An 18,769-nucleotide genomic window follows, 5' to 3' on the forward strand; every position below is an offset into this window, starting at 1 on the left:
AATTATATATCATTGTAATCATAGGCGTAAACTGGTATCCGGCCCATGGGCCCGAGCCAACACCTACTAGAGAATTTTCAAGGCCGTAACACGAGCTCGTGACGTCACTAAACTAGGCGACTGCTTGCGCTACGCACTGTGGAATCGACTTGATATATGTAGCGTACTCATTTATTATTCCGCGAGTAAAATTGGTGCTATGAAATATTTCTGCCTCAACTTTTTACTAGCTGAATTTAGATTATATATATTTATATTTTTTATTTTACTCCCCCCCCCCCCCCCCCATTTCTCAGTTCAGACAAGAATGAAAAAATTCCCTGTACTTGTCTAGGTTCATAGAACCATTGAAAATAAAATGAAGCCACAGAAAGATTTTTCAAGACAGACAAATTTTTTTCTGTGGCATCATTTTATTCTCAATGGTTCTATGAACGGTCTGGCGGCAGATCCGCACGGTGCATATCCGCATAGGGGAGATTTTGGACGCATTTCCGCACAATCTAGCCCCCCTTCTTAAATATCTTCTTTTTTTTCTTTCTACCCCCCCCCCCCCCCACTTTCTTTTATTGCCTTCCTGAAGTGGATAGGAGCTGCATAGGGGCTGTATCCACATTACATTGGTAATTTACTTCAAATATTTATGTTACGGGAAAGTCACTAAAGTTGCGATAATGCATAATCACTGATCGCCTCGGTTAATTCAATGAATTTTAATGTGTTCAACACTTTTACCGGCGATTATCCATAATTCCTAATTGAAGTCTGTATATTTGGTAAATGTAAAAAAAAAAAATCACTTCTGCTGTATTCATTTCACCTGCTTATTAGTTCGCGATACGTCCACGACACGACGCGCATTTTGCCATATAAATTAAATTATAATATGTGTCGAAAGATTTTTTTAACACACACGTAATTATGTACAAATAAAACCAACATTACCGATCAAATGCATAATTTTTGCTAGTCATTACTATCCCGTAAAATTTGGGACAGATTCATTCTACCATGTTCCATGTTATCAGCCTCTTGGTGTGGTGGTGATCATTTCCACCCCCCCCCCTCACACCTCTTGGTTAGATATTAAGGGACGAAGTCGTAAAAAGTTCTTCTAGAATGGGATTACTGTTATTTAACTTGTAAACAAGCATAAAACCCAACTTGTTTGATTTAATTAAGAGATTTAAAACATTAAAAAAAGCAAAACGTCACACATTTATGCAGGGTACTCATCACAAAGATCTATATTTTCATACTTATTTTAATTTTTATGGTAAAATTCGTGTAGTGCACGCATCACGTATGGGATAAGATGATAATAAAAATGGTTAAATTAAAGTGATATTTCGAGATGATTTCTTCCATATTTATAAAACTCATGAACTTTATTTGAAATTATTCATTACAGACCCAGCACTAAGAAACAGAAGGGGCAGGCAAACACTAGCTAAAGCAACGAGTCCTACAACTTGGGCAGGCCCGTAACTATTCTGAGGTAACTTGGGTGGTGCAACGAGCCGAATGGTGGGGGGGGGGAGGCACTTGCAACTTATCTTTTTTCTGAGCATAACCATTTCAAGGAGACTCCAAGAAAAGTATGCTCTCGAGAAAGCACGCTACGGCCCTGGGAAGGGGCAGGGGGCCCTCGTTCCAAGTGGTTTATCTGAGGCCCTACCTAATGAATTCTGGAAAATTTTAACTAGATCTCATTTTCGTGAGACCCCTCTACTCTTGAGGCTTCCGGGCTGCTCCCGGGTGGGCCCATGCGTTAAGACGGCACTGAGAAGGGGTTGTTCTTTTCTCTGTAGATTTTTTTTTTTATGCATTATCGATATGTTTTACCGATTCAATGCATTTACCGTAACATACATTTAATTCTATATTTCATCAGAGAGTTTCAAAAAACCTCATTTCAAATATACGAAGATACATATCCGAAATTTCTCTTATACGAAATGAATTTGCCGCTGCCAACCCCACCCCCTCCCTTCCTTCCTTGTTTTGGATATGTGAGGTACACTACTTTATTTCCATATTTCCATGGAAGTCCCAATTAACCTACCTATTCTACTGCGTATAGACCGTAGATTATACGTTAAAAAAAAAAATTACGTTGAAATAAAAACAATACTTCGGAAATGAATTTCTAATTGTGGATCGAAGTTGCATGAGAAGAGTCTTAACTTTGAAGTGACTTTAGTGCGGATAAACCATTGTGTCTTATCTACGGCTTTAGTTTTTTTTTTTTTCCGAAAGAGGTTTGATTAGTTATAATTACGTTAGAAATTCATTAAAAAAAACATATATTTTTAAAATATTTCTAGATTGGGCAGATGCTAGTACAAAAATTGACATTTTCTCTACAAAACCGTGTTAAACAACAACACCCCCTTCCCTCCTTGAGAGCGGTTTTATAATGATAAATTTTTCATGTGGGTTATATACCGCTGTGAACTATACATGGTACCTTTTTTTCCTCAAACTAGCGAAGTTTGCGGATTATAAGCAGCAAAATTCGATAGATTTTATTTAATTCTTATTCAAGATTAACGTCGACTTACCTTTTCAAAATGAATTTAAGATGATTAAAATTCTTACAAATCCTATAGAAAACTAATATAAAAAAAAATTGAAAACGAAAATTTCACTAGAATCACCAGATTTTCATTTCGATCGAATTTATATTTAGGTTTTTGGCCCTTTCTTTTTTGAAAGTCGGTTGTAACAAAAAATCAAATTGAATTTCTAACATATGTTCCTCATTAGTTTCTTGAAAGGAAAAAGATGTCTTTTTGAAGTCCCGTTGTGGCCACACCTGGCCAAGGTCTAGACAGTATCTCTATCTAGGAGCCTCATAGGAGCCTTTACCGTTACTCACCGTGTATCTGGAACAAGATCTGTGAAACTCCGAAAAGATGTTCAGTTGTGTGTATGTACGATTTGTTAAAATTTTCGACATGCACATACGTTGCACTCAGGGGCGGCTCGAGACAAAATCTCTACCCGAGTGGGACTTATTTTTGGGCCCCCCCCCCTGACCCCCCTCCCAATTAAAAAAAAACAGCTTTTGTTTCAATCGTTTTGTTTTGATGCGTTCAAAGGAACAGCGATATTTTATGTCATAACATGTCATGTCGAATTTCTTTTGACCTTTTACCTTAGATTTGGCGCTCCTCCTTTAGCGGGCAGAAATCATTTTCTCATGTTTTCGCCCTTTCACTTCGAACTTAACGCCCTTCCTAGAGAGGGCACAAATACGTTTTCCTAATTTTTTTTGCCCTTTAACTTCTGATTTGACGCCCTTCTAGAGCACACCCAGTGCCACCGAGCTGCCTCTGGTTGAATTAATAGGAAAGTCTGGCGAGTCGGAAGACTGGCCAGTGATCGGGGGTGCTAAAGTGCATGGGTTTTCTCGTGTGAGCACATTTTTGTGTCTCCTTGTGTGACAGGTAAGAAGGAGGCCCAAGTGCAGGATCCCTAATTAAAATGGTCAGCTAATCATGGGCTTTAATTAATTCATTTGTTTTTTTAAAATTATTTTTTCTCGAAATACTGTACTCTGTATTGGCGATTCAATTCTGCGTTTTTAATAGAAGTAATAATACAAGTCGGGAAAAAAGAGGCATGAAAGGCCTCTGGCTAAAAATCTTTCCCACACGAGAAGACACCTTCAATTCCTATAATACTCCCCACAACAGAGGAAAACACTTTTGCCCTCGTTAGTAGAAAAATTGGGTAACAGAGGGCGATACCTCCATTTTTTTTTACTGCAACAGAGAAAGGAATTGTGTCTCTTCCCCCCCCCCCAAATCTCCTGCAGGGGTAAACGAAAAGAGCTCGAGAGAGTGAGAGTGCGTATTCTTTTATCTGACCAAAATCTCTGTACTGCACGTACATAGGTGCACTGCCCATCGATTATTTTCTTTTCGAAAAATAACCGTAATATTATATATTATAGACTCATAGCTTTTTGTTTCTTTTTGAACAAAAACATTTTTTTCTCATGTCATTCTTCATGTATATTTTATAGTTATTTTTTTATAAATACGTTTCTTGAAGATATTTTTCTAGTAATGTATATTTAACGAGTTTCGGCGCCCCTTCTCCTTTGGTGCCCGCTGCAATTGCATAGGTCGCACTGGCGTAAGACCGTCCCTGGTCTCATGCTGTAACCACTATACCAATTGCGGATGACGACTGTAAATAAAATTAGGTGTATCTAAGACACCTTCATATACGAGCGGAACTGTCAGCCATTTTGGTTCTCGCTGAGGTTTTACAGGGTTAGTGCAGCAACCAACGATTAAGTGCAGCTAATCGTCGCTTCGGAAATGACCGCCAAACAGAGTAAAAAAAAAAAGATCGCGTTGGAGACTTGGCATGGCAACCTAACAATTCCCCCGCGCTGAAAATGGGGGACACATGAATATGAAAAATTCGATGTAAGGGAAAAATGATAAATTTCAATGATCGAACCTACTATGGGAAGTAGGAAAAAAATGTATGGTTAATAATTTCATGAAATTATTAGTAACCACGAGTGGAGAATTCGTTACAGTTTGTGCGCGATTACGATGTAAAATTCAATTAAACACTAATAGTTTATAGCAATAATATTCATATATTTTGAACGTAATTTTTTTTTTCTGTTTTAGCAAAAAAGATAAATACGGAAATATTTTTTTTTTTTTTTTTTTTTTTTTTTATTTGGGTCCTTCAGAAACAACTCCCCGTGTTCCACAGAGTATACCACGAGGCTTACAAACGTAAGTAACAACAACAAACATATACGGTTCAAGAAATTCAAAATTTGCAATACAGCGTAATACAAAAGAAAGGAAAAATCAGATCAGTATGTACAATAACAATATACGAATGCACTTCAAAGCGCAATATTGCACCAGTGAATGCCATATGGTATCAATGCAATGAAAAAAAAAAAAAAAAAAAAAAAAAAAAAAAAAAATTCAATACACACACATGAATAGAAAAATATACGACCACACATAAGTATATATATATATCCACACATACACATATATATACACACACCAATACATACATACAAAGATAGTGAGAAAAAAAAAAATAAATAATAATAATAACAATAATAATAATAAAAATAATTAGTACTTAAATGGAAATTTTGATTAATTATTCAAGAATCGAAAACAGCACTTGCAAGGAAAATGAGAATGTACACATTGTATATACAAAAAATAAAAATACGGAAATATTTAAGGTGAAAAAAGGGGTGAAATTTATCCCCCCCCCCCATCCTTAATAATTTTAGTGTGGAGGGTCGGTATCAAAAAAAGAAACACTTATTTACAGAAATGACAATTTATATTACATAAAGGAAATAACTTCAGAAACATTAAACACCCAGAAGAAGAGGATTTCATAAATGGACACTACTGACTCCGAATATTGTAAAATTTATTACAAACTTCATAAAAATTTTAGAAGCATGTTTGATTATCATTTCAATTGAATTTTCTTTAAATGTTGAATAGCACACACAGGTTCAATAATTTCAATCGATGAGCTCAATGAATGAATAAATTTATTCAATAAAAAATATGCGCACACATGAACACACAAGAGTGCATCACTTATGAAAGCAAGACTAGAAATATCATATTTGTAACACCACACGTTTCTCCACTATATAATCAACTACCACCCTACTTCAGAGGATTTAGCCAGTAAATTTTGAATGACAGAAAAATCCTTAATAACAGATCAGAACATTTGGAATTTATTGGATCATTTACTGCCGACAAGTTACTGAAACGAATATAAATGATATGTAATTCTTTGCTCTAAACTGTGTGTGACCCAACAGCAATTTATCAGGAAAAAAATTAAAATTATTCATATCAAGAAATTATTTCTGGTAAGAATCTCCACAGTATTCGTGGGGTTGTGAATTATGTGCAATACAAGAGCATTCCATACATGACACAGTGTTGAGCTTCCATAAGTGTTACTACAGAATTGCTTCAGCACCAATTATTTCGTGAAGGAATGCAGAACGGGTGTTTCGATCATACGCACCACAGGAGCATCTGAAAACCTCTAAACATAGTGTCCAAATAATAACCACAGTAACTTTTGCAATGTAGTCTTTTTTTTACCCCTTCTATATTCGCAATACTTGCCTGCGAGTCTTTTGTTCATTTAGTTGAAGAAAACACTGTTACTTACAGGGCTTGACAAATCTCAAGTGCCAAGTCCATATAACGACTATAAAGTCTGTATTGGCACTTAAAATTTTCTTTGCGATAGCTAAATCGGAGTCTATTTTCTCATTTTTAAGACAGTTGTCTTTTAACATAGAAAAAAGGATAGAAAGGCCCCGAAAAAGTAAAAAAAAAATATTTAGGACTGTTTTTCTTGAGATTAAGATCATCCTTGGCTTCTAAGACATTTGGCTCCTAAGAAATTTGGCTGGTGCCTAAATTTTTTTTTCGATTTGTCAAACCCTCACCTACACCTTTTTTTAAATTTATATTTGCATTTCGTGTATGTGTATCATAAAGTCCATAGTGTACTTTGGAGTTACATTACCGGTTCATTATTATATATATTTCAAAATTATATTTTCCTGAACCATTATTTTTTTCTTGTTCAGGGAAATTATCCTTTAATTAATCACAATAGAAATAAGGGGCATGAACAGAGTTTTTTAACGTAATCCTAGGTTGTGTGATGGTAAAGAGCAAAACATATCAAAATGGAAATATATTGAGCATACAAGAAAGACTGAACTTTTGCACCTGCAGCAGTTCATATCTTCAGTGAACATCATTAGTGTGATCACAATCTGGACAATGAATGTAAAACCGTTTTCATGAAATGGGGGAAATTTCATAAAATACATATTTACATGCAGTATTGTTATGTGTGATTAGCTGGTAATTCGTGTTGTGATAATGGACATCAGAAATAAGTGTGAATGAGTGAAGCGTAATCACTTTTTTTTATGATCTTTCAAAAAAATATTTCTAATAATAGAGTAAAACCTCTCTTTTGCATTCACGGGCGGGATAAAAAAAATTTTTCGTAAATGAGGGGTGGCCGTTGATCAGGGATTTGAAATTAATACTTCTGTTATACAAGGGGAAAATATTATTTGGCCACAAAAGAAGAGTGACCGCATCTGAGGGGGTTTTTCACTATTTTTATAACATCGGTTTTTCTCTGCCGCAGGTGGAATTTAGGGAATTAATAGAGATGTTCATATTTTCCAAATATCAAGCGTTCTATTATTAAGGCTATTTTTAGAAATATGTCAAAAGCGTTCAATTCTTTTAGAAATAGTGTAGAAATTATTTTATTAATGGTTATTCCGGTACTGAGCAGCTACAACAAACTAGAAATTAAAAATGCCTAAATAAAAAATATGTAGAAGTTTTTTGCCTATGCAGGTAAATGCGGGGATATTTTTTTGTAAATGAATATGCACTAAGAAATAGAAAATATTCATTTTAAAAGCATATCTGCTTTTTTCCATAGTGATTTTTTTTAATGTATATTTTTTCATTTTTGATAATTTTCACCTTTTTCATGATTTTTTAGTGTATATTTTTGGTTTTAATCAGGGTTGGCAAGGTTTTGGACAGTACGGTAAAACCACGGTAAATACCGTGGTTTTTACCGTGTAAATATATGTATATATATATATATATATATATATCGTGTATATATATATATATATATATATATATTTTAAATTTTAATATATTCCAGCTGTTTTTGGCGCTGATATATATATAGAGACTGACTTAAAAACCAAATGTATTTGAAACAATTTAAAAGCCAGAGCTTTGAATTTGGCTTTTCGCATTTTCTCATATTTGCTTTTTGGCTTCCATAGCTTGTTTACCGAAAAAATGTCGGAGGAACTGATGGTAAATTTATGCCTATTTTTGGCCTACCATCATTAAAAACATTTTTGCGGTTTGGAGCAATGTGGGGAGGGGAGGTTCCCCCGTGAGAACGACCTCCTCATTGTTCAATTTTATTTTTGTATTTTTCGTCTTCTTATTTTCTTTATATACATATATATATATATTTATATATAATACAAATGAGAGATTTCAAAAAAGTTAATTTCTGCATTCTTGAAAATTTTCTTTAGAATGACATACATATCCACAAGCAGATCAAAGGACTACCAATGGGGATCTGCTTACTCAAGCGCCCTTGCCAACTTTTTCCTCTAATTCTTTGAACAAAAATTCAAACTGCAATACAACTTTGTTGGCTTTCTTTCCATTGACGATCTAATTATTTTCAACAACTGCAGTTTTAACAGCATCTTCCCCAACATCTACCCTGAAGAGCTTTCTCTGACAGAAACCACAAAGAAGACCAAATAATAATAAAGACCAAAAAAAGAAGACCAAATTTCCTAGATATAAAAATACAACAATAAATGGGAAAGAGGTGTATATGACAAAAGGAAAGACTCCAACTTTTTCGTTAACTGTTTAAGCCACTGGCATTCAAACATCAACACAAAAATATTCAGAAACATGTTCATTTCGCAATACTGTAGATTCGGACGCATTTGTAATAATAAACAGGAATTCAATACAGCACTCTTCAATTTTTTCAAAGCTGCATCTGGCAACAGTATTCTCACCACCTTCTTCTCTCAACGACATTTCCAAAAAAATCTCCAAAACAACAACAGTTTTCCCATCCTTAAGGTATGCCCTGTGATTTTTGACTACATTTTTGAACTTTTTAATTTATTTTTGTCATTTTTTGTAATCTCTTTAAAATATCCCCTGTAATTTCCATATGCTGGTAACTTTATATATATTTTTCTCATGCTTCATTTTGCTAATAATTTGTGAAGCACTGTATATATTTTTTTCTAGTAATGTATTTCTTCAAAAAAAATTTTTATTGTCATTTTTTCGTCCAACGTGTTTTGTGAAAAGGCAGATGTCGGTGAACAAGGGTTGGCATTTTTAATGCAATTAGGCATAGCCACCCTTCAGAAACACCTACTCTTTTCGAACCATGCATAAAGTTCCCCGATGACGACCCACTGAATAGGTTCTGTTTCACTCTCATAAAATTCCATCTTGTGCTACTTTTTCTTCAAATAATTATCTTTTAAGTATGTGTGTATATATATAATATACACTGGTGTAAGAAATTAAGAGAATTTGCAGACTTGGTCGATTATCTCTAGAACTACTGTACCGATTTTAATGAAATTTGATATGTACATACACTGATACAATACAAAACAAATAATCATTCAATAATTTTAATACACACGCATGATCGTGCGTAACACTCGTTGGAGTCGGAAGGTATGAAACAGCGGTTGCAGAATAAACACAAAAAAATGGGTTAATAGGGGGTATGGTGCCCTCTTACAGATATACAGGTCTCGCAGCGTGATTTCATACTTGAAATAAGACAGTTTATCATTTCCTGTGGCAATTGGTCCCACTCGTTCAGCAACGCTGTTTTCATTCCCGGAGGGGGGTTGCGAGTTGTAATTGCACTCCCCAGACATGCTCTATAGGGTTAAGGTCTGGAGATGCGGCTGGGCAATCCATCCGGCGAATATCCTCACTCTCTAGAAAATCGTCGAGCAGAAGAGCTCTATGTGGCCCCGCGTTATCGTCCATTAAAATGAACTCAGGGCCAACTGCACCCCTGAAAAGGCGAACATAGGGCTCCAAGACCTCATCTCTATACCTCACACCAGTCACAGTGCCTCTTTCAAAGACATGGAGAGGTGTGCGGCCATCCAACATTATGCCTGCCCAGACCATTAAACCTCCTCCGCCATAATGGTCGATTTCGAGGACATTGGAGGGTAGGTAGTGGGTCCCTGGTTCTCTCCATATTAACGCACGGCGAGAATCCGTGCTTAGGCTGAACCGGGACTCATCAGTGAAGAGAACGGTCGGCCACTGATCCATACTCCAATCTCCATGATAAACGGATTCTCCTGTCCGTAGAAGTGAGCGGGACGCAAACAGCAGGTCTTCTTGCAAACAACCCTCTCTCGTGAAGTCTTTTGGAAACAGTCACCCTTGATACACGGGTTCATGTGACTGCATACAAGTCACGAGAGAGCTGAGAAGCTGTAGCACTCCTGTTACGCCTCGCTATAATCGACAAATGGCGATCTTCTCTGGCCGTCGTGGCTCTTGGACGACCTTGCCCAGACTTCCTCTCGATGGATCCGGTATCCTGGAACTGTTTCCATAAGTTACACACGACGCTGGGCGTTAAATTGAACTCTCTACAAAATTGGACTTGAGATTGGCCTGCTTCTAGCCTCCCCACAATTCTCCACCTCATTCCATCATCTAAACGTTGGTGGTTACTCATTTTTACTGTTACGATTTGAAATTAACCGATTGCTGCAAAATAACACGAAGAAATTCGCCGAGGTGTGCTAGCGAACGAAATGCGTCTTAACTTACGTGCGCTTATAAAGCCTGTTTCTCTACTGGCTCCGCCTACACACACGTGTACGCTTACGTATTTGACGTACAAGATTTGCATTTTTGTCTAGAAGCAGTGGTTTTACATTCAGTTCAGTTCTTTTCATGAAATTGGATAAAATATTCAAATTCTCTTAATTTATTTCACCAGTGTATGTATATATATACGGGGTGATTATAAAAAAACTATCCCGACATATGGGCCCCTAACTATCATACCATTCACAGAAACTGAATGAAATTTTGGCATAAGGTATTTTGAGGTTTGCGCTCAGGAATGATATGGAAAACAACAGTGTCACTCCAACAGTTACGGTTACAGTGAGAAAATTTCGAAAATATCAAATGGCAACACCAACTCTTTTGTATTGGAATGTGATCTTCATTGTGAAAAACACTAAATAGCGTTGGAATGGCACCTGTAGCACGAAAATCCCCGGAGCTAGGCAAGGAAAAAGTAAAAAGGACTTTGCCGTGCACCAGAGCATTAATGTTCGTTTCATTCGTCACACCGTTTCTTCGACTGAGATCCCAGCCTGATTAGTCCTCCACAAGGTCATGTGGAAAATTTGTGAAACACAATAAAATGCTTTATTTTATGCTGCTTCTCTGTCCTTATTGGTTGTCCTCACTTTTAGCCTATCTACCGCCGGTGATTTTCATGCTACAGTTGCCGTTCGAACGCTATTTAGGGTTTTTCACGATGGAGATCACATTCCAATACAAAAAACTTGGTGTTGCCATTTGATATTTTCGAAATTTTCTCACTGTAACCGTAACTGTTAGAGTGACACTGTTGTTTTCCATATTATTCTTGAGCGCATACATCAAAATACCTTATGCCAAAATTTCATTCAGTTTCTGTGAATGGTATGATAGTTAGGGGCCCATATGTCGGGATAGTTTTTTTATAATCACCCTGTATATATATTCATCCTTTAAATTAAGAACATGAAAGTTTGGGAAAAAATGCAATGTGAATGTATTGAATTGAATTGAATGAATATCATACAGATTTTTTTCTTACCACTTGTGCTTGCATAAATTGAAATGCTTCAGGTGGAGGACCCTTTTCCCTTCCAAAAACAATTCCTTGTTCCGATGAGATACTTTGGAAGTATGCAGTCAGCTGTGAGAGAGAAAAGATTGAAAAAACAATTTCAGACACTTTTTTTCACTCCATTTAGAACAGTTTCTCAAACGTTTTGTTCCACATCACCCCCTTTATCAGAAATTTTTTTCACTCATTGCCCCAACTCAAGTGAAGCCATAGGATCCTATGTTAAATCCGTAGCTTTTACCGCTCCCCCCATTCCGGACTATCGCCCAAGAGGAGACGATATTGCCCACTTTGGGAAATACTGATTTACAAGATCACAATTTCAAACATCATATACTGTCGAACGCTGATTTAACGAATCAGATAATAACCGACACTTTTATTTGTCAAATTGATTAAAATCGTTATATCGGGGTTGAGAGAATACTAATGGGGAGACCAGGGTAATGGCAGTCACCTAAGGGAAAGCATATGCTACGCGAGTAATTTGCTTGGTATTTGAATGAAACCCATGATAATTAATGACACAGCTGCTCTGGGCATACAACTTAATCGGCTTTATTTAAAGTTTTATATATTTTTCACAAAAACAATTTAATTAAACAATCAGAGTTCATCGGTATCGTCCCTAAGCAGGGGTAATGGCAGTCAGTAATTTCACACATTTAAAATCGCACGAAATTTAGTTAAATAATACAACAATACCAGTTTTTATAAGAATGAATGTAATATATATTTAACACTAAAAAATGGTGTATATACAGTCGAACCTCGTTAACGTGAACACGCTTAACAAGAAAATCCGATTAATGCGAAAATAATTGTTGGTCCCGTCATTCTCTATGGCGATATAATGTTAAAAAATACACTTAACATGAACCTTTTAAATGGAAGATCGCTTAACTGAAAGGATATGCCAACTTGAATAAAAAATATGCTTTGTGGAAAAGTTCCGGAAAGAGGTAAGGAGTGGTGAATGTTAACACAACGGGAGGCACGACTTTGGTTGTCATTGCGAATAGGGCTTTATTACCCTTGAGCTTGTGCAGAAATGGACTGTGGACATAGGTGTAAACTTGTATCCGGCCCACGGGCCCAAGCCCCCCTCCCCCCAAAAAAAAATCCGCGTAGATACGTTTCCCATATTTTGTGATTAAAAAAATTGCCCCAAAAAAAAAGTTTAATAAAAAAATCTGCTAGAAATTTTAATACTTTTTTAAAATCGCAATTGACTTGTCCCTGGCTTTCTTTTTTTGTAACAATTTGTAGTATTTTTCTCACGGGTAACGACGACACTCGATCTCCAATTATCATTCTCCCTCGGTGCCAATCGTAGGTGCCCAAAGGCATGCATCTCTGGATGGCATCTGGAAACGAGGGGGAGCTTTGGTCCTTTCTTGTTCCCGCTGTCGGAAAATTCAGAAGCATCTCTTCTTTTGTTTGAACGTGACACTTCGAGAAGGAGGTTTCCAGACGATGTAGGAAAAAAAGAAAGGTTAAAAAATAAGCCAATATAATGAATGAAACCGAAACAAGTACACTCCGAGAGCCAGCCATATTTCACTTATCGAGTTCAGGAGCCCGGGCCAAAACATTTTCACAAAATACTATATGACTAATAACACTAAGACAAATAAACAATTGCTAAATGAAATGTAGTGAAACCTCGATATAACGATTGCGGACGAAGAAAACATATCGTTGTAAAGGGATTATCGTTATATCGAGAGGCAACATTATCATCACATGCCCTGAAATTTCTGTTGCTGTCCGCATCTTTTCTGAATCGGCGTTATTAGTACCACCAAAAAAAAAGCGCTTTTGAGTAATTATTCACCGCAAAAATAATTTAATTGATTAATTGATAAATAAAATTCATTTGCATGTATTGCCCCCGTAAAGAGCTTAATCGCAATACGCCGTGGCATGGCACTCACATCCTGTATCTGGGCGCCTTATCTGGGATCATTGGTGCTCCCCCAGCCAGACATTTCACTGGCCCCTACATAGTAAACTTACAGTGTGAAAAATCAAAAAATGACAAGAATCATCCCGGGCTGGAGCCCTGTCAGCCCCCCCCCACCAATGGGGGGTATGCAGAGGCGGCCACGTGAAGAAAAAATTCAGGGGATGAAAGTTGCTGGTAGTCCCGGCTCAAGTGCGTACGCAGGAGAGAAAGAAAGGGGGCATTGCAGTGTTTTTTCAGAAATTATTTTGGGGGGCTCAGCCCCCCCCCCTCACAAAATTTATTGGGAGGGGCCTCAAATGTCTCCGTCGGTTCAGGGAATTAATTTGAAAGAAATGAAGTTTTATTTGAATAACAGTATTTCATCAGTCATTGCAGAAAAATAACGTGTGGCGTGTAAAACGCTGTGATGTTTTTACAAAAACTTTTGGTCCTGGGCAGCAATTTTGAGAGGACGGCAAATTTTAGGGGATACAGTACAGTATACTGTACATTAAATATAATTTATCAGCAATGGGGCCCCACGTCAGCGAACATGGCTTCTGGATTGAGATGTTTTGTAGGTACTAGGGCAGGATTTCCCAATTACCCCCCCCCCTCCCCCATCTGTTGTGAATTTATATGGTAAAAAACCGTAAAACATTCATCCCGAGACTCCGGCCAGGAGCACTGTGGGACCTTCCTTCATGGGAGAGCCATGTGGCTCATCGTCTGAGAATCAATGATATACAGTAAGACCTCGATATAACTTCGACCACACTTAACGTTACCGTCAACACGCCTATAACATCAGTTTCTTTAAGTCCTGCTAGCTTAACTGACAAAACGTCTACTCGTTATGAAATCACTCCGTTACTACACGTTCTGGCTAGGGGCCTACACACGTTCAGTTATACCTGTGCAGGCGAAGCTTCTGGAACCGGTTCTAGGCAATCTGTGGGGATATTTTCATTCTTCGATCTCTGTCTTCGCGGTCTTTTGATCAGTTCGGATTTTTTCATATAAGTAAAACATAAAACATTTGGGACTTACCCTACCAGTCTTTGTCGCTATAACGTGAAGTTCTCATAACGAGCGTCGACTTTATCTTCGAAAACAAGCATCGTCTCTCCTCTGAATATACAGATAGGGGATACATGCTCCTTCAGCATCGTATGATAGCATTTTTTTCTCGCGATAGCGTCGATTTTAAAAAAATAATTTTTTTGACTTGAAAATTTTTACGGTAACTTACGTAGTGTTTTTCCTTGAAAGAAAACTGCATTTTCACGCGACCTCTTACAATTAATTAAACTCAATTAGAAATTGACATATTATTAAGCATAGTATGTATATTAATAGTATTATTCAATGATATAATTATATTATCAATCGTATATCTCCCTCAAAGAATTTTTCGATTGTTTTCTTACGTTTAACTAGCGTAATTTCATCTGAATTTTTTTCTTTCAATGTTTGAGCTGAAAGTTGAAATTCGTTGCAATCTGACGAGATGTATTCAAAAAACAAATTCAATGAGATTTATTAAGAAAAGAAAGATTCATTAAAGATTCATTTATTCAAAGATTCATTCATTCAAAGATTCATTCATTCAAAGATTCATTCATTCAAAGATTCATTCATTCAAAGATTCATTCATTCAAAGATTCATTCATTCAAAGATTCATTCATTCAAGATTCATTCATGTAAAGAAAATAATAAATTGCAGTGATTTTTGTCCTGTTGATGCTTGCTGGTTTTCGGTCAAGAAAGTAGTGGGAATTCTGCGTTTGAAATTGCAAACAATTGCAAACATTAACTGACTCGTATAAACACCTGCTTGATTTCTAGGAATCTTGATTTCTAAAGAGACTACATGTGAAAGAATACTAAAATAATCCGACGTTACGGGGTCCCTAAAATCTCCAAAAACCCTGGTCAACCTCCTCTTCTCCAAATAATGAATAAACAATTAATAGTCATAGCACATTATTTGAATATAGAGTTTGTGTGTTTCGGTGCATAATTTCGGGCAAATTTATTGAAAAGAGTGATTTCAGAAACAAAATTGCGAATTTTAACAATGGTCGAAATATTTCTAAAATTTTATTTCGATTTTTTTATTCGATATGAAATTGCAAGAAAATATCGTGAAAATTACGCCATTAGAAAATTTTCTTCTAATTAAATGCAATCTCTCTCCAAAACAAGTTATTCAGTTATTATTGTTCTATTACATTATCAGTGAAAAAAGAAGAGGGAACAAAGAGAGAGAAGGGCGAATATAAGAAAGCGGGGAAAAAAAAATTGTGCAGTTATACCTGATGGCCCATACAAACGCTCAGTTATACCTGCGCAGGCATAACTGCACAGTTATACCGAATAGAAAAACCATTCCCTTCAGGTCGCCTGTGCAGGTCAACTGACGGCCCCTACACACGCTCAGTTATGCCTGCACAGTTGGCCTGTACAGGCATAACTGCGCAGGCATAACTGAACGGTTCGATGCATCCACACCATTCAGTTATACCTGTGCAGGCGAAGCCTCTGGAACCGGTTCTAGGCAATCTGTGGGGATATTTTCATTCTTCGATATTTTTCTTCGCGGTCTTTTGATCAGTTCGGTTTTTTTCATAGTCTATAAAGTTCGGAATTTTCTAGTATGATTTCCACAGATGATGCTTTGGGTGTAGTTGGATTGGTTATCGCACTGAAAGTTATTAACTCAAATAAAAGAAAAAAAACGGGTAATGTGGTGCAAAGATTGGTTAAAAAAAGGCAACAATATTCGCACGTTAAATTACACAAGAAGTGAGACATTTTTGACAACACTGTCTCTGTTCGCTAGAGGGTCTATTTCTCTCATTTTCCACACCAATCTCTCATAACTATCATCTTTCTTAATTTTGTTATGGTAATCTTTAGTTTTCACCTGCCACAAGCATTTTTCATTCCTATACATTTCAATGAATTCTTCCAAACATTCGCGCGCCCGTTTCGAAGATCACTCATTATAAACCTCGAGTCGTGAAAACTAAACTGAACTCTGAACTAAACTCTGGTGGAGTGTTGAAATCGGTGTTTCCCAAAGTAGGACTATTCAGGCTATGAATGGACCACAGAGTAAGAATAATATAGAGCGCGCGCGAGGGGTTGCAATGTGAAGCAAAGATCCGGAGTCACGTGACTCCGGTCAAAAGGCTGGTCAGGGAATCTCGCTGGCAATGCTTTCCTTATGGCTATTCGTATGACGACCTACACGTGCTGTCTTATTTTTGATTAGAATGGTCAACACTTGCGCAGCTTTCGGATGTTCTGAACGGTTTAGGAAAGGGGGGGGGGCAGTATCATTTCGCAAGGGAATACTTTTTTGCTTATTTCCCTTCTTATAAATTAAAAATTGGAATATTAAATTGACGATTCAATGGATTTCTGACGTAGTCTCAGTTTTTAACGATTCCATTTTGGATTTAATTCAATTAAAGTTCCAAGTTTTGGTAAAATTCAAATGTCATGAGCCATTATTAAATGTTTTAATATAATTTTTGGTAATAGATGATTGAAGTAATGAGTTTTATTAACTTTTAACTGAAATGTACGTCTCCGCAAGATTTGGCGAGATTTGGCGAGCTAGTGAATTTATTCGAGTTTCGCTCAACTTGAAGAAAATATGCTTTTCAGAATGAGGAATTTATGGCAAATATTTTATTTAAACAGCATGTCATGAAAACGCACCCTCTAGACAATGGCAGTTTTGCATAAAAATGTATAACTACCTCTAAAAATAGTATTTTTACCTCTCTTCACGCTTGAGATAAAACTATTACAGAAAAGAAATTTTTTTATTGATTAATTTGTGTTTGCGTTGTATGTGTGAAATTTCCCTCAAACAAGAAAAATCAATCAATTAATTGATTAATTAATATTCGGTCAATATCTTTATTAGGACCGTCTGAGTTAAGATCTGAAGTCACTATGTGTACCTCAGATGTTAACTTGAGGAAAGAATCATTCTAAAAACTACTTAATGCCTAAAAAAAATGAAGATTCACATATGTATACTTCTGGAGCGAAGAGGTTACACATATGTCACATGTAACATATATTTACGTACTCTAAATTATTACATATGTACGCTACACGAAATTTCATTTCTTATAATTTAGAAAAGTACTGACGATGAGGTATTACAATTTTCTTGAAAAATTCATTTTATTCCTGAAATATTATGTAAGTGTTTACATTTTTGTGTGATAAGGTTATAAAAGGTTTTTCATGAATGTTGAAAATGAAACTTTTACTTATTATTTAAATATTTCATGACTGAATATGGTACGAGTGTGAATGTGTTACATTACATAACATAATATGATGCATTATAATTATATACTCAAAATAAATGTATGATTAGAGTAATTTTAATGTTCTTGGAAGATAATTTTTATGTTTTAATAACCCCTAATTAAAATAAATTTTCGAAATTAAAAGTGACAAAGTGAATGAGAAGAGAATATTTAAAAATATAAATGAAATAGGCTGTATATATAAGAGATAGGTTATATAATAAGATTTAAAAACTCAAAAGTCTTAAATTATTAGGAATTATCCCTTTTGGAAAATAAAAAAATTTCGTTTTTCAATATTTGTTTATATTATATAGAATTGATTTTTTTTTTTCGAATCCCACATTCCCTAAATATTTTACAAAAGAATGAATGAAATTCATTGAACAAATGAAGGAAAGTTTTCATCAACTCGATCGAGTCAAATTTCGTTACAGCAACATCCTAGCATTAACACGAAATCACTTTGTTCTGCGAAAACGAGCCAAATGTAATAGCGCAGAACCTGTTCTTCCCCCGACAATACCGCTCATCTTTTCTTCACGTTCGACAAGTTTTATGAATAGCGTGCGCGGTCTATTTATATCTTTAGTCTATGGAATGGACACAAGGGGATGATGGGGGAACGAGAGGAAAACATCAGTTTTCGGAAACTCAGACCATTTTCCCAAGGAAGCCTTTGTAAATGTAGGCCTTGGGCAAAAAAAGAAAAAAAATATTGCACACAGAAATTCGTACTTGTTTCATCAAGAGCTAAAGTGTTTTTTCTCCCTTTGAATGTGCACTGAACATTCCAGAGGTATTGTAACTGTAAATTGATCGATAAAGCCTACTGTCACAGATCTCTACGCCATCTGGGGTCCAGCATCCCCGAGACTGGTTTTACTAATGAATATTGTCATTATTCGAGCCATCCCCCCCCCCCAA

At 36.2% G+C, this 18,769-nt stretch overlaps 1 protein-coding gene across 3 annotated transcripts in view; it reads right to left on the bottom strand.

Moving 5' to 3' along the window:
* The window catches only part of LOC149080456 (uncharacterized), a 1,573,269-nt gene that overhangs the window by 1,383,403 nt on the left and 171,097 nt on the right, over positions 1–18,769 (bottom strand). For all 3 annotated transcript variants that reach the window (XM_089239569.1, XM_089239571.1, XM_089239572.1), the window contains exon 6: positions 11,521–11,622. In XM_089239569.1, coding sequence (XP_089095695.1) covers positions 11,521–11,622 — 102 coding nt within the window. The remainder of the gene's footprint in view (positions 1–11,520; positions 11,623–18,769) is intronic.

This window comes from Pholcus phalangioides, unplaced genomic scaffold (assembly GCF_987345545.1).
Source record: "Pholcus phalangioides strain wild (caught in Gottingen) unplaced genomic scaffold, Ppha-v1.0 ptg000011l_1, whole genome shotgun sequence".
Classification (NCBI taxonomy): domain Eukaryota; kingdom Metazoa; phylum Arthropoda; class Arachnida; order Araneae; family Pholcidae; genus Pholcus; species Pholcus phalangioides.